This window comes from Lampris incognitus, chromosome 11 (genome assembly GCF_029633865.1).
Source record: "Lampris incognitus isolate fLamInc1 chromosome 11, fLamInc1.hap2, whole genome shotgun sequence".
NCBI classification, from domain to species: Eukaryota; Metazoa; Chordata; class Actinopteri; order Lampriformes; family Lampridae; genus Lampris; species Lampris incognitus.
In genome coordinates, this window is record NC_079221.1 from 58829509 (window position 1) to 58845310 (window position 15802).

At 46.4% G+C, this 15802-nt stretch overlaps 1 protein-coding gene across 1 annotated transcript in view; it reads right to left on the reverse strand.

Annotated features, from left to right (window-relative positions):
• itga4 (integrin alpha 4) overlaps window positions 1-15802 on the reverse strand; it is a 108295-nt gene that overhangs the window by 23005 nt on the left and 69488 nt on the right. Inside the window, exons 17-21 of the mRNA XM_056289679.1 lie at window positions 12229-12305; window positions 8060-8210; window positions 7850-7951; window positions 5456-5532; window positions 689-778 (exon numbers count right to left, since the gene is read on the reverse strand). Coding sequence (XP_056145654.1) covers window positions 689-778; window positions 5456-5532; window positions 7850-7951; window positions 8060-8210; window positions 12229-12305 — 497 coding nt within the window. The remainder of the gene's footprint in view (window positions 1-688; window positions 779-5455; window positions 5533-7849; window positions 7952-8059; window positions 8211-12228; window positions 12306-15802) is intronic.

A 15802-nucleotide genomic window follows, 5' to 3' on the forward strand; every position in this document is an offset into this window, starting at 1 on the left:
AGACACACATACAGACAGACAGACAGACAGACAGACAGACAGACAGACACAAAGACAGACAGTTCAACTATTGTAATAGGCCCTCTGCACATATGGATGACATGCTTGCAGCCTGCTAGCAGTCACATGACAGAAGTGGGTGTCATAGCTGTGAGCTAACTAGTAGCTGATATACATTTACTGTTTGTCAGTGTCAGTAGAAGCGTTCAGCACACTGACTTATAAAGACAGTCACATGTTCCCTGCAGCCTCTCCAGGCAGCCGAGCCACGAGGCGGCCGAGCCGCTAGGCAGCCAATTCGTGAGGCAGCTAAGCCACGAGTGGGCCACAAGGCAGGCGGGCCATGAGGCAGGCGGGCCACAAGGCAGTCGGGCCACGAGGCAGCCGGGCCACAAGGCAGTCCGGCTGCAAAGCAGCTGCTGAGCTGCGAAGCAGCTGAGCCGTGAGACAGCCAGGCTGCGAGGCAGTTGGGCCGGGAGGCACCCGGGCCGCGTAGCAGCCGGCCGAGCCGCGAGGCAGCCGGGCCACGAGGCAGTCGAGCCATGAGGCAGCTGAGCCGCCAGGCCGCAAGGCAGCTGCTGGGCTGCGAGGCAGCCGGGGCAGCCGAGCCGTGAGGCAATAGCAGGTGTTGAAGTGTGAAGGTCAGTGTTGGGACACTGGGAGGAGAGTGTTGATGTGTGCATGTTACCCATGGATGCTGAGGTCTACTCCGTATCTAAGGGGCAGTACAATTCTAGCTGAGTTGTCATGGAGAAAATCTTCTCTTTCATAATTGTCCCTGCAGGAGGAGAGAGGAGAGGACAGGAGGTTGCAGGTGAAAGTCATACGTTACTACATCTTTAAACCAAAGTCTTAAGACAGGTCCTTTCCTTTTTAAAGTAATATCTTCAGGTTCAGTGTTGGACTGTGTTCATTTGTGAACACAGTTTTTAAAATAAAGTTCTAATAGTGGAATGCTCACTTCAAGTGGAAAAAGACAGTCAGAAAGGAGTTATGTGATAACAATTGATTTTTCTCATTTCTCCAACAGCAGGCAATACACAACCATTTCCTGTTTTTCTTTTGAAGTTTTGGGATGGACATTCCTGGTAACACTTTATTTTAGGGGGTCGGAAATTACGTACCTAGTCATTTCGTAGTAATAAGGTGATAGTTTTTACAGGTAATTTTACAGCTAACCCTAACCCTAAACCCTAACCTTAACCTAACCCTAAACCTTAACACTAACCCTAAACCTTAACACTAACCCTAAACCCTAACCTTAACCTAACCCTAAACCTTAACACTAACCCTAAACCTTAACACTAACCCTAAACCTTAACCCTAACCTAACCCTGACCTAACCCTAACCCCTAAACCTAAATCCTAACCCCTAACCCTAAACCTTAACCCTAACCCAAATCACAAGGTAATTTCAACCTTATTTCTAAGAAATTACGTGATAATTATCACCTTATTACTAGGAAATTACTAGGTAATTTCCGACCCCCTCTGACCCCCGAAAATAAAGTGCAACCACATTCCCAAATCAACCTTCTCCAAACAACTGTGCTGGTGAAGGGAGAAATTAACATTAGTCTGATATATGAGCTTAGGACAGTTGCCCTGCTGCCATGCTGATGACAGTATTTCACATTCCATCCCAACCTTCAGTCTCATGTGTACAGGATAATGCTTGTAACCATGACCATATTACCAAAGACTGTATGCGTGCTATCTTGAGTGGAGTGAGTTGTGTGTACAATTCAAATGTAAAGCTCAAATGACCCACATTCGTTACTACACAATAGCAGGTTACCATGTGTAGATTCATGTCCGGCTTAACAATGCAGTCTAATGTTGCCCAGTGAAGGGACGTCCTTTCCACTTCCTCTTCAGCCCAGCACAGACTGAAGGCAGCAGAGGAAGGAAGCCTGCAGCTCTTTGGACAATAAAACAGAGGTCCACTTAGAACCACTAAACCGTCCTAAAAAACCCATTTTAACACGCACTGACATATAAGAGCTTCAGTCTGAGTACAAACACAATGCTCGACTTCTCAAGATCCTTCCTGACAGGAAGCGAGGAGCTTAGTATGAACGCAGCAAGTGTACACCGTTCTGTGAGTGGATCTGAGTTTAATATGCTGACCTCAGAGCAGTGGGAGAGCCTGACTATAGTGGCATGTTTTCTGAAATCCTTTACAATAAACATGCCACGTTCCCAGTGGGAGCGGGTAGCTTCAGGCAGACACACACTGAACCTAGTAGCACAGTAGAGATGGTGGAGTACTTCAGCAGGTTGCTAAAAGAAAATATGTTCAGCCACCAAACAGGACATGGACAGACTACAGCAGACAGTTAAGTCTGCAGAGAAAGTAATTGGTGCCAACCTGCCCTCCATTCAGGACTTATACACCCCCAGACTCAGGAAACGGGCAGGCAACATCACTGCAGACCCATCACACCCTGGTCACAACCTGTTCAAACTCCTCCTCTCTGGTAGGTGCTACAGAGCACTGTACCCCAAAACAACCAGATATAAAAACAGTTTCTTTCCACGGGCTGTTGAACACTTAACACTGTCATAATATATCTAAGCACACTGGATGTACTGTACATTGTACGTGTACATGCATGTTCTGTCATGGCCACATACCTCATGTATGTAAGTCACCTGCAAACATGTTTACTGCAGCAGCTCTGTATCACTGCACCACTGCCTTCCTGTCTCACCTGTATATACTGATTCCTTGTATGTATTCCTGAAGAGTTGTTGTGTTGTTATTCTACGCAGGTACATTGAGAGCCACTAAACTGCAGTAAAATTCCATGTATGTTATAAACATACATGGCCAATGAAACGATTCTGATGTTGGTTCCTTTCCTTCTAATGTTTTCCTTCCAAGTCTATCACTGAAGGCTACATATACGGCTTGTCAAAAAACCATCACACTGCCCATCTGACTAGAAACCCTTGGCTTGGCAGAGCTCACGTCCTATCTATATGGACTTCCTTTATTTCATAGATGCAGTACCAGGCCAGAGCACGAGGGGGTGCCATCGCCAATCAAATCAATAATAACTCAATTTAATAGTTCCTTCAAATAATAATTTAAACTGTATATTTAACTCTAGTTGAAACGTATTTGGCTCTAGCACTGACAGACAGACACACAGGCAGACAGACAGACAGGCAGGAAGGCAGACAGACAGGTGGACAGAAAGACCGGCAGACAGGCAGACAGGTAGGCAGACAGACAGATAGGTAGACAGACAAAGACAGGTAGACAGACAGACAGACAGTCAGGCAGACAGACAGTTCAGAGGCAGTGAAAGAGGAGGAAGGGTAGGAGTGTGGAGGTGAGAGTTGAAACTGAATATTGGCACTATGACTGGTGAAGGGAGAGAGCTGGCTGACATGGTGGAGAGAAGGAAGGTAGGTATACTGTGTGTGCAAGAGACCAGGTGGAAGGGGAGTAAGGCCAGGAGTATCGGAGGTGGGTTCAAACTCTTCTACCATGGTGCGAATGGGAGGAGTAATGGGGTGGGGGTAATTCTGAAGGAAGAGTATGTCAAGAGCGTGCTGGAGGTGAAGAGAGTGTCAGACAGGGTGATGAGTATGGAGCTGGAAATTGAAGGTGTATTGCTGAATGTTATCAGCGCATATGCCCCGCAAGTTGGGTGTGAGATGGAAGAGAAAGAAGAATTCTGGAGTCAGTTGGATGACGTAGTGGAGAGGGTACCCAAGGAGGAGACAGTGGTGATTGGAGCGGACTTCAATGGACATGTTGGTGAAGGGAACAGAGGTGATGAGGAGGTGATGGGAAGGTATGGAGTCAAGAAGAGAAATGTGGAAGGACAGATGGTGGTGGATTTGGTGAAAAGGGTGGAAATGGCTATGGTGAATACATATTTCAAGAAGAGGGAGGAACACAGGATGACGTACAAGAGTGGAGGAAAGTGCACACAGGTGGACTATATCTTATGCAGGAGGTGCGATCTAAAAGGGATTGGAGACTGCAAGGTGGTGACAGGGGAGAACGTAGCTAGGCAGCATCGGATGGTGGTCTGTAGGATGAGTGGAGACCAAGAAGAGGAAGAGCGTGAAGGCAGAGCCAAGGATCAAATGATGGACGTTGAAGAAGTAAGACTATGGAGTTCAGGGAGGAGTTAAGACAGGCACTGGGTGGGTGGAAGTGAAGCATACCTTCATGATTGATTGCCTGGCTGCTATTAAGGAACGGATCTCATTCAGATTCCTTCAGCTCAGTTGAGACAACATTGAGGTTCTCCTTATTAGATCTAATACATTTGTCTCAGAACTGAAACCCTGTGTCAGCCCACTGGCCACCAATGTTAAAACCTCCTCCAGAAATCTGGGTGTAATCTTTGACCAAAATCTGAACTTTGACCCACACATAAACAGGTTTGACCAATTGTGCTTTTTCCAACTCTGGAACAGGCCTTCACTACTGGGCAGTAGTGCAAGTTGCTCTTTCCTCCCGTCTAAGCCGAGCAGCCCTGTCCCACCTGCACCTTGTGCAAAACGCTGCAGCCAGGCTGCTACCCAATATTAACTGTAGATCCCATGTCCAACCCATCCTGCATCCATTCACTGGCCCCCTGTAAAGTATAGAACAGATTTCAAGATACTACTACTCACATACACGCCCCTACCTGGTCCTGCCTCGCTATACATTTCCCAACTTCTGCAACCCAACTCCACCTCCAGGCCACTCAGATCTCCTGACCAGGGTCTCTTATTTATACCCCACTCCCTCCTCAAACCCAAGGGTGACTGTGCTGTTGCCAACAGGGCCCCATCCCTCTGGAACAGTCCCCCCACTCCGTTAGATCAGCTGAGTCTGTAAACAGCTTTAAAAAACTTCTCAAAACCATCTCTACTGACTTTCCTTCCCTGTAAACAAGCTTTAATTTATATTTTCCTGTATATAACTCTAATGTATCTAAGTACTGTATGTACTGTATATAACTCTAATATATGTACTGTATGTACTGTATATAGCTCTAATGTATGTATGCACTGTACTGTATGTACTATGTAACTAAAATGTATGTAAGTGATGTATGTACTGTATATAACACTAATGTGTGTATGTACTGTATATAACTCTAATGTATATATGTATTGTATGTACTGTATAAAACTCTAATGTATGTATGTACTGTATGTACTGTATATAACTCTAATGTATATATGTACTGTATGCACTGTATATAACTCTAATGTATGTTGTTTCTGTTTCTGTATCTGTATCTGGTGCAGCACTTTGTAACTTTTACAAGGTGCTATATAAATATATAAATAAACTGTTACTTAACTGCTGATATTGTTATTTAAATGTTAACTAATGACATGACATCTGCACCTGGAATAGATGGATGAATGCATACTTGTAGAGATAGATAGATAGATAAACAGATAGATAGAGGAGGTGGGTGAGTGTCCTTACCCACTAGTGTTGACAGAGATGACGATGTCACCGGCTGTGCTATTCTGGCTAACGTCCAACAGGAAGCTGATATTCAGCTACAGGAAACAGGAAGTATATCATTGTTTTTTTTTAAGCAGAGGAAAAAAAATCACATATAAACAATTTTGCATGCCAAGTCACAGAAAGGTCAATCAGTTCATCTGGACACAACATTTATTGGCAGATACTATGTTTCGTCATCGTCTAGGTGACCTCTTCAGTCTCACCTGACTGCAGGTGTCCCCACCCTTATTAACAATACAGTGGTACAACCACCCAAACCAACCACCAGTTTCATATGCAAATATGGGCGTGACCCTTAACTAGAGTTACAATGGTCATGTGTACTATTCACAGAGGGTTGGGGAAGAGTTGCATTACAGCATTGTAAGATGGTGACAGATGTATTCTTAAACACCCCCCCCCCCCCCGAGTTCAGGGATGGTCGTTCCCTCTTCACATAGATGGCCTCTTTGACTCCCTGTTCAAACCAGCGTTCCTCCATATCAACGCTGAAAGAGTGGCCACTGGCCTGTAGATGGTGTAGACGGCGGAGTTCTGGCCTGTAGATGGTGTAGACTGTGGAGTCGTGGCCTGTAGATGTCTGTGAATGTTCTCATTCATCCAGGTCATGGTTATCCAAAGGAGCTGAATCAAGTGCAACTGGACTTGGTATATATCCGTGAAGATGTGTCGCCTCTCATCCAAGAGGCTTCCTCAGTTTGTGCCTTCCTGACTAGACGAACCTAGTCTGACTGGCTGCTGATGAGACTCAGAATTTATCCTCTTGGAGTCGTTGTCAGAGCTATAGATGTCAGAGCTAAAGACTGGTTCATCCCAAAGACCGTGTACCACACGCCCAAAAAAGCAATCTGGTGTATGCTGTACAATGCAATGAGGATTGCACTGACCTATACATAGGAGAAACCAAACAACCACTACACAAACGGATGGCCCAACACAGAAGGCCAAGCTCCTCAGGACAAGACTCAGCAGTCTATCTACACCTAAAGGAGAAGACACACTCTTCGAGGACAGCAACGTACACATTTTGGACAGAGAAGATAGATGGTTTGAAAGAGGAGTGAAGTAAGACATCTATGCGAAACTGGAAAAAACATCCCTCAACAGAGGAGGAGGTCTGCGACACCACCTATCTCCCACTTACAATGCCGTCCTTTCATCTCTACCCAGGAGACTCAAGAAGCCTAGCCTCCAAGAACAACAGTCGCTCACTAACGGCTCCAACCACTCTCATGACCACTGAACAATGAAGTCGAAACTAACACCCCCAACCACCGTCGCTGCTAAACAAATGCAAATCAATAGCTCCGATGGCGACGGGCGAATCTGGACATCGGAGCACAGGAGAGTCACGCATATCTTCAGCTCCGATAACGATGGGCGCGGCCAAACATCGGTACACAAAGGAGCCACTCATATCTATGGCTCTGTTAGTGACGGGCATTGGTAAACATCGGGACACAAAGAGCCATGGACATCTATAGCTCTGACAACGACTCCTAGAGGATAAATATCTGAGTCTCATCACCAGCCAGTCAGACTAGCTTGGTCTAGTCAGAAAGGCACGAACTGAGGAAGCCTCTTGGATGAGAGGCGAAACGTCTTCACGGATATATACCAAGTCCAGTTGCACTTGATTCAACTCCTTTGGATAGGCCTGTAGATGGGTGTAGACTGTGGAGTCCTGGCCTGATGTGTTACCTCCCCTGTGTTGTGCCATCTTCTTGGCCCGTGTCTGTTTAGTTTCCCCGATGTACAAGTCACAGCATGCTAAGGTTTTTGTTTCTCTGCCAAACTTTTGGTTGATGTTAGATTGCTGAGCACTCAGTGTTGAAGCAAGGTGAGCTGGGAGGTTCTGGTACCGAACTGGTCTACACCAATGGTAGTTTGTACTGTACCTAAGCTAAACAACCCTCCTCCTCACCTAGGTCATCCGTCAGGACGCCCCTCAAGAGCCAAATCTATGCAAAGCATTTTATCTGCTGCACCTCCATTCTGTCCCATTCACAGGTGGGGAATAAGACAATGCCTACTGCCACTCAGAGTGTGACTGGTTAAGACTTTCATTACATTAGAGTTTGACTGGTCAAGACTTTCAGTATGTCAGAGTGTGACTGGTTAAGATTTCAGAACATCAGTGTGATTGGTTAAGAAGTTCAGTGTGTCAGAGTGTGATTGGTTACGATTTCAGAACATCAGAGTGTGATTGGTTTAGAAGTCAGTGTGTCAGAGTGTGATTGGTTAAGAAGTTCAGAACATCAGACTGTGATTGGTTAAGATTTCAGAACATCAGAGTGTGATTAGTTAAGAAGTTCAGCATGTCAGAGTGAGGACTTGTGCTCAGCCTACTTTGGCCTGAGCAGGTAAGTAGAAGCTGGAGACGCTGCAGTCGACTCCTACTGATGTCTTGCTGACATCTTCTTCTACATCACAATTCCCCAGGCTGTCCTCCTACACACACACACACACACACACACACACACACAAACAAACAATGATAATTAAAACAAAGCAGTTCTGTAGTTCATGGTAAATATGGTCTTTTTCTGGTTAACTTACGTTATCTAGTACTTTGACATAGTGAACGTTGTTTGGGAATCGAACTGACAGGCGTGGCAGGAAGGCGTCGTCTCCAGAGTTTGTCACTGTTGTATTTAACATGATGGTCTTCGCATCCCCCACAGCAAAATACTGCTGACCACTATGGTTCCTACAATCACAACCACAGCTAGAGTCAGTAGCCAAGCCTGGTATGGTTAATAACATGATAACTACTAGTCATTACACCATTAAACCATGATCTTTATGCCAGAACTTCACTTGGGCCATGTGTCCAGGCGCCTCAAGAAATTATTGTAAAAAAATAAAGAAACTACTTTTATTATTTATACTGTAATGGCCTGGGTGACATGTTGGTTTGTCACAGTTTGTTGTGGTTGCTGGGATTTCTGGGACTTCAGTGAGCACGCTGTATGTTTGGAAGCTGTGAGGCCTGTCAGTCATGTTCAGTTGCCTATGGGGTGGTTTGGGTGAGATGGCGTACCTGTGATTGGCAGAGAGGTAGAGAGGATGTTTGTGTTGTTCCTGTTAGTTCTGGGGAGGAGAGTTAGATGATAACCGGGAGCCAAGCAGGTTGCGAGTGCAGCCAACATACGGTAAAGTGAGAAACGTTTTGTTGTGTTGGCATCGACTATGCCCCACAGTAGCCTGGGTACTGCTGCTAATGAAGTGCAAGTGAAACCAGCCCATGTCTTATAGCCTTCTTATTGAGGGACGCTACAGTTGGTGTCAGATGTAAAAAGCTTCATCTAAATTTTCACCGTCATTCGCTGACTTCTCCACAATATGCTAGCAGGGGACTGCTGTGACTATTCTGTGGTGGAAAAGATGCTGCTGGGAGACTGTTCCAAAATCAAGTGTGAGGAGGAAACTGACAAACGGGGAAGTTTGGCGCTGCCACGGCTTGGAGAACAGCGGAGTACAGAGAGTGGGTGAGAGAAATGACTGTGAGACTGGCTGCCGAGGCCGGCTTGGGCTGCTCTGGCCGCTCCGGTGATGAAGGTGCCACCTGTGAGAAAATGGCGGTGGCCAGAAGTACAGACACGACCAAACATGTTGAGCCGTGTGGAGAAGTTCTGCCACCCTCAATGAAAGCCCCCAGATATGACCGCAACGCTCACTGGGAAGTGTTTCATACACAATTTGAACTGTTAGCCCTGGCCAATAAGTGGTCCACTGAAGACAAAGCCCTCCAACTAGCAATGTGCCTTACCAGTGATGCTTTGTGTAGCCTGCTACTACTAAGCCCTGATGATAGGATTGACAATGTTGCTTTAGTTGGAGCGCTAAAGAGGCAGTTTGAGTTAGCTCAGCAGCTAGCCTGCTTCGCTCTGAACTGTGCAGCTGACAGCGATGACCTAGGAAGCCGCTGAGGGATCTCGCCAACAATATTGAGGGACTGGTTCACCGAACCTATGCTCACATGCCCCCTGCCATCCAGAGTGAATTAGCCAGAGACCATTTCCTCCAGGCCCTGCAGTTGTGGCGAGATACGGGAACAGTTACAGATGGAAGTGAGGCAAATCTCGCTGGGCATATTTCGTTGATATGGTGCTAGCTAGCCTAGCTAACCTTCTAAGAGACATGGCGGCAAATTCAAAAGAAGCCCACGAAGGCTATTTTCACAGTTTCCCTTCGCGTAGATCTTTTGAGGGGATTAAAAAAAATATATGAGGAGGACACGCTGATGAAATTGGTTGTTTCAACAAAAGACAAGGCTTTTGGTCAGGAAGGTGAGTTTTCATAGCTAGCTAACGTTAATTATCTAGCTAGTTAGCAAAGCTATCAATCGCTTGCACAGATAAATGCACAGAATTAACATCTTAAATATAATGTTATCTCTATGGATGAATAGCTACAGTGTCGCAGACACTAGCTAACATTAGCTACTGTTTTATATAGACTTAGCTGGCTTGCTAGCATTGGAAAGCAGTAGCTACGCACATGCAACAGTGATATTTCATTTAAAATACACAATTGCCTTTTTATTAAGTAAAATTGTAGTTATTTTAAGTAAAACTAATTCATCTGACTCATCAGTGATCTGGCTTTAAAAACCAAAGTCCAAACTCGTGGTAGCTCAGGAGATTAGCTAGGCTAGCTATCACCATAGTAAACCTGGATAAGAGACTGCTGGTATGCCCCAGTGACTATTGAGGGGGCATGCTGCTATGCGCTGGTGGACATTGGGCCTTCAGCAACTCTGGTAACACCTGATGTGGTGAAAAATAGAACAGTTGTTTCCCCACCATAGTGACATTTCAGAGAGTCATCGGAGAGTGGACTCCCATGGTGGGGAGGCATTCATGACTCTGAGGGTGGGAAAGAAGTTTGTTTGCTGCCCGGTGTGGGTCGTGAACCTGGAGGACTGTATATTGGGACTGGATGTTCTTGGGGCATTGGACTGTATCATTAACACAAGCAGAGGAATTCTCACACTTCCAGATGGACATGTCATCCAGATGTCTAAGTGGCTGCCCCAGCCAGGCTGCCCCATGACCCACATCACTGCAGTGCTGGCAACTGAGACAACAGCCAACACGGTGGCCTGCTGCACTTCCCCCAGTGAGCCATCCGCACCGTCCTCCACCCTGCCTTCTGCTGGTCTATCCTAGGCCCCACCGCGCTGCCTGACAGTGGGAAGCGCCTTTGCCGTGAAGGAGGTCTGGCAGAAAAGTTGTGATGGACTGACTCACAGATAACAGGATCTTCTGTGGCAACTTCTGCTGAAGTTCCAGGACTGTTTTCAGTATCAGAGGATGATGTGGGCCAGACAGATCTCATCCTGCACAACAGTTTCCAGCGGGATGCTCCATGGAGAGAGTGGGGACTGATGTCCTCATTCAATTGACCCTTCGCTAAGCCCCGCCCCCCTTGGTTACTGCTGCTACGCCTGGCAAGCTATTGTCCGTCCGCGAAATTTAAACATGGCATTTACTGTCATGTCAGTGACAGATATTCCAGGTGAATTGACATCCAATTTCTGGAAAAGCAAGGAGATATCAGAGAGAAGTAGACAGAAAGGCTTGCAATATGCATTGGAAAGCTACATCCACGATATAAGTTGTCAGCGTGTGAACGAAGGGGAAATTAAAATGGAGGCTAAAGCCTACAGGTCCCAATATAAGACCCAGGCACCCCACCCACGTCTTAACTACTCACGTTAAGGACAAGGAGATAAATGAACAACAATGCTCGTGTACAGCAGGGTAAGACAATATAGATAGTAGTATTTTAAGTCGTATTTTAAGCTGACATTTAGTTATGAGTCCATATAGCCTACTAGCTAGCTTTCAGATCTAGCTAACATTAGGCTATGTTTTAGCTAGCCAGGCTAGCCAGCTGGATCAGGGGAGTTCAGTTGCACTTTCCCGTTTGTTTAAAGTGCACCAGGATGTTGCTCACACATCGTGGGCTTGATCCATACACTGGATCTTATAAAGGCAAGAACAGAAGAGTCAGCTAAGTCCTGCACCAGTTTGCCACAACAATGGCACAAACCAAGAGGTGGTAAAATAAAGGCTGTGCCCGTATCACCGGTGGTGGTCGCCAAGGCTAGACGGGATGGAAAGTGGAGACCGGTTGACTGTCACTACACCGGGAGCAGGTAAGTTAACTGGACTGTCACTGACTACCTGGAATGACCTGTCATATTCCCCCCAAAATGACATACTTTACATATTCAGCAGTAGTCCATCTTGATATTAATAATGTTTTGATATTATTTTCCAAGGACCCCTCAATAACGGACGAGGACTTGGCACTAGTGAGACGGCGGACGGGAGCACCCATCAGCTACTTGGCTAACAGACCGCCTATCGATACAACTACAGGGGAAAACAAGTAGCCCCTTGGAAGTGGTTTGAGCCAACAGGTCAATGAAAAAGGATTTGTGTGTGTCTGTCTGTCTGTCTGTCTGTCTGTCAGTGTGTGTGTGTGTATGTACACAAGTGTGTGTGTCAGTGTGTGTGTGTGTGTGTGTGTGTGTGTGTGTGATGTCCTCATTCCATTCCATTCCCCCACACAGAGAGGGGTAACTGCTACATCCTCATGGCCATGGACTTTTTCACTAAGTGTATCTGTGTGTGTGTGTGTATGTGTGTGTGTGTGTCAGTGTGTGTGTGTATGTGTGTGCACACAAGTGTGTGTCTCAGTGTGTATGTACTCACTGAGGTAATAGTAGTTGAGTTGACAGCTGAAGGTTGGTGGAACAGTCGGCCAGAGAACAGGAGCGAGCAAACCAGGTCTGATAGAGAGAGAGACAGACAGACATGCAGAGAGACAGACAGAGACTGTGTTTAAACCAGGTCTGATAGAGAGAAAGAGAGACAGACAGACACGCAGAGAGACAGACAGACTGTGTTTAAACCAGGTCTGATAGAGACAGACAGGCAGGCAGACAGAGAGACGAGCGACAGACAGAGACATACTGCGTTTAAACCAGCTCTGATAGAGAGACAGACTGACAGAGAGAGAGAGAGGCAGAGAGACAGACAGAGACATAGTGTGTGTTTAAACCAGGTCTGATAGAGACAGACAGAGAGAGACAGACAGACAGACAGACAGACAGACTGACAGACAGACAGACAGAGACATAGTGTGTGTTTAAACCAGGTCTGATAGAGACAGAGAGACAGACATGTAGTGTGTGTTTAAACCAGGTCTGATAGAGACAGACAGGCAGGCAGACAGAGAGACAGAGCGACAGACAGAAACATACTGCGTTTAAACCAGCTCTGATAGAGAGACAGACTGACAGAGAGAGAGAGAGGCAGAGAGACAGATAGAGACATAGTGTGTGTTTAAACCAGGTCTGATAGAGACGGACAGAGAGAGACAGACAGAGAGAGACAGACAGACAGGCAGACAGACAGAGACATAGTGTGTGTTTAAACCAGCTCTGATAGAGACAGAAAGAGAGAGACAGACAGAGAGAGAGAGACAGACAGAGAGACAGACAGCGAGAGAGACAGAGACATGTAGTGTGTGTTTAAACCAGGTCTGATAGAGACAGAAAGAGAGAGACAGACAGAGAAAGAGAGACAGACAGAGAGACAGACAGCGAGAGAGACAGAGACATGTAGTGTGTGTTTAAACCAGGTCTGATAGAGACAGAGGGACAGACAGAGACAGAGAGAGACAGACAGCGAGAGAGACAGAGACATGTAGTGTGTGTTTAAACCAGGTCTGATAGAGACAGAGGGACAGACAGAGACAGAGAGAGACAGACAGCGAGAGAGACAGAGACATGTAGTGTGTGTTTAAACCAGGTCTGATAGAGACAGAGGGACAGACAGAGACAGAGAGAGAGAGAGAGAGAGACAGAGACTTCATGTCAGAGAGAGGTGGAGAGACAGACCAACAGGTAGACAGATACAGACCAACTCTCACTGCAATACAAGGTCGATTCATCCCACTATAATTCCCCCTACTGACTCCGACAGTCAGCTCCTATTACAGAGTACAGACAGGTGACAAAACAAAGGACACACGTCAATGATTGACCCCTACAGTGAGAGGGTCCGGGGCTCTGTCTTACTGAGGGGGGCATTTTCCTGGCATGGTCTGGGTCCACTTGTCCCCTTAGAGGGAAGGGTCACTGCAAACCAATACAAAGTTATTCTGAGTGATCACCTTCATCCTATGATGAAGGATCCTACGATGAGTCATTTCTCCCCTGATGGGAGTGGCCTCTTCCCCGATGACCATGCTCCCATCCACAGGGCATGAGGGGTCACTGAATGGTTTGATGCGCATGAAAATGGTGTAAATCATATGCTATGGCCTTCACGGTCACCACATCTCAGCCCAACTGAACACCCATGGGAGATGTATGGCTGACGTTTAAGACAGCACTCTCCATCAACATCATCAAAACTCCAAACGAGGGAATAGCTTTGGGAAGAACGGTGTCCATCCCTCCAGTAGTGTTCAGAGACTTGAAGAATCTATGACAAGGGGCATTGAGCGTCTCGATGAATCCAGGCGAGGAAATCACAGAAGGTGGAATCAGGTCATCTGGACACAACGTTTATGGAGAGAACTGTTTCATCATCATCTAAGAGACCTGGTCAGTCTCAAGTGACTTCAGGTACCCCACCCTTATAAACAATACAGTGACTGCAGGTGTCCCCACCCTTATAAACAATACAGTGACTGCAGGTGTCCCCACCCTTATAAACAATACAGTGACTGCAGGTGTCCCCACCCTTATAAACAATACAGTGACTGCAGGTGTCCCCACCCTTATAAACAATACAGTGACTGCAGGTGTCCCCACCCTTATAAACAATACAGTGACTGCAGGTGTCCCCACCCTTATAAACAATACAGTGACTGCAGGTGTCCCACCCTTATAAATAATGCAGTGACTGCAGGTACCCCACCCTTATAAACAATACAGTGACTGCAGGTACCCCACCCTTATAAACAATACAGTGACTGCAGGTGTCCCCACCCTTATAAACAATACAGTGACTGCAGGTGTCCCCACCCTTATAAACAATACAGTGACTGCAGGTGTCCCCACCCTTATAAACAATACAGTGACTGCAGGTACCCCACCCTTATAAATAATGCAGTGACTGCAGGTACCCCACCCTTATAAACAATACAGTGACTGCAGGTACCCCACCCTTATAAACAATACAGTGACTGCAGGTGTCCCCACCCTTGTAAACAATACAGTGACTGCAGGTACCCCACCCTTGTAAACAATACAGTGACTGCAGGTGTCCCCACCCTTATAAACAATACAGTGACTGCAGGTACCCCCACCCTTATAAACAATACAGTGACTGCAGGTGTCCCCACCCTTATAAACAATACAGTGACTGCAGGTGTCCCCACCCTTATAAACAATACAGTGACTGCAGGTGTCCCCACCCTTATAAACAATACAGTGACTGCAGGTGTCCCACCCTTATAAACAATACAGTGACTGCAGGTACCCCACCCTTATAAACAATGCAGTGACTGCAGGTGTCCCCACCCTTATAAACAGTGCAGTGACTGCAGGTACCCCACCCTTATAAACAATACAGTGACTGCAGGTGTCCCCACCCTTGTAAACAATACAGTGACTGCAGGTGTCCCCACCCTTGTAAACAATACAGTGACTGCAGGTGTACTGATGTCCACAAATCCACGGGACAACTGTGTGAACGAATAACTGGGGCTTTATTTTACCACTCTCATTCTGTCGTTCATACATCCATGCCATGTGTTCTGCATACATGCTTGTTTCGCCTCCTACTTCCGTACTCGCCCCATAACCCCCTGCTTCTCTTAAAGAGGTATTCTGAACATCACATCCCTCCAACATTCCCAAACAAAATGAGAAAACATACTTGGCAAAAAGGGAGGATATCAAAATAAACAAAACATGTTTTTCTTTGACTACCAACAGTTTCTTTTTTCTGCTTCCTTTTTTAGTGTGCAACATCAGAAACAAACGGTTTTCTGTGACTACAAACTTTTTTTTTCTTTTAACTTAGTATAAAGTCTTTAAGGTACTCTGGCCACTTCCAAACTACCCTCCGCGGGTAGCGAGGGATGCCAGGGGTCTCTGGGCCCGATGGTGCCATTGGGGGTGCCCTGTCCGTGTCGGTGTGGGCAAACCCGCTAGGACCACCTATGGGTTCGGTCTGTTGAGGCATGATGCTGTGATGATGCTGTGGTGTTCAGTAGCGGCGGGCGTAGGTCGAGCTGGTGAGGGGGCACTTGCTTGAAGTGTGACGTGTT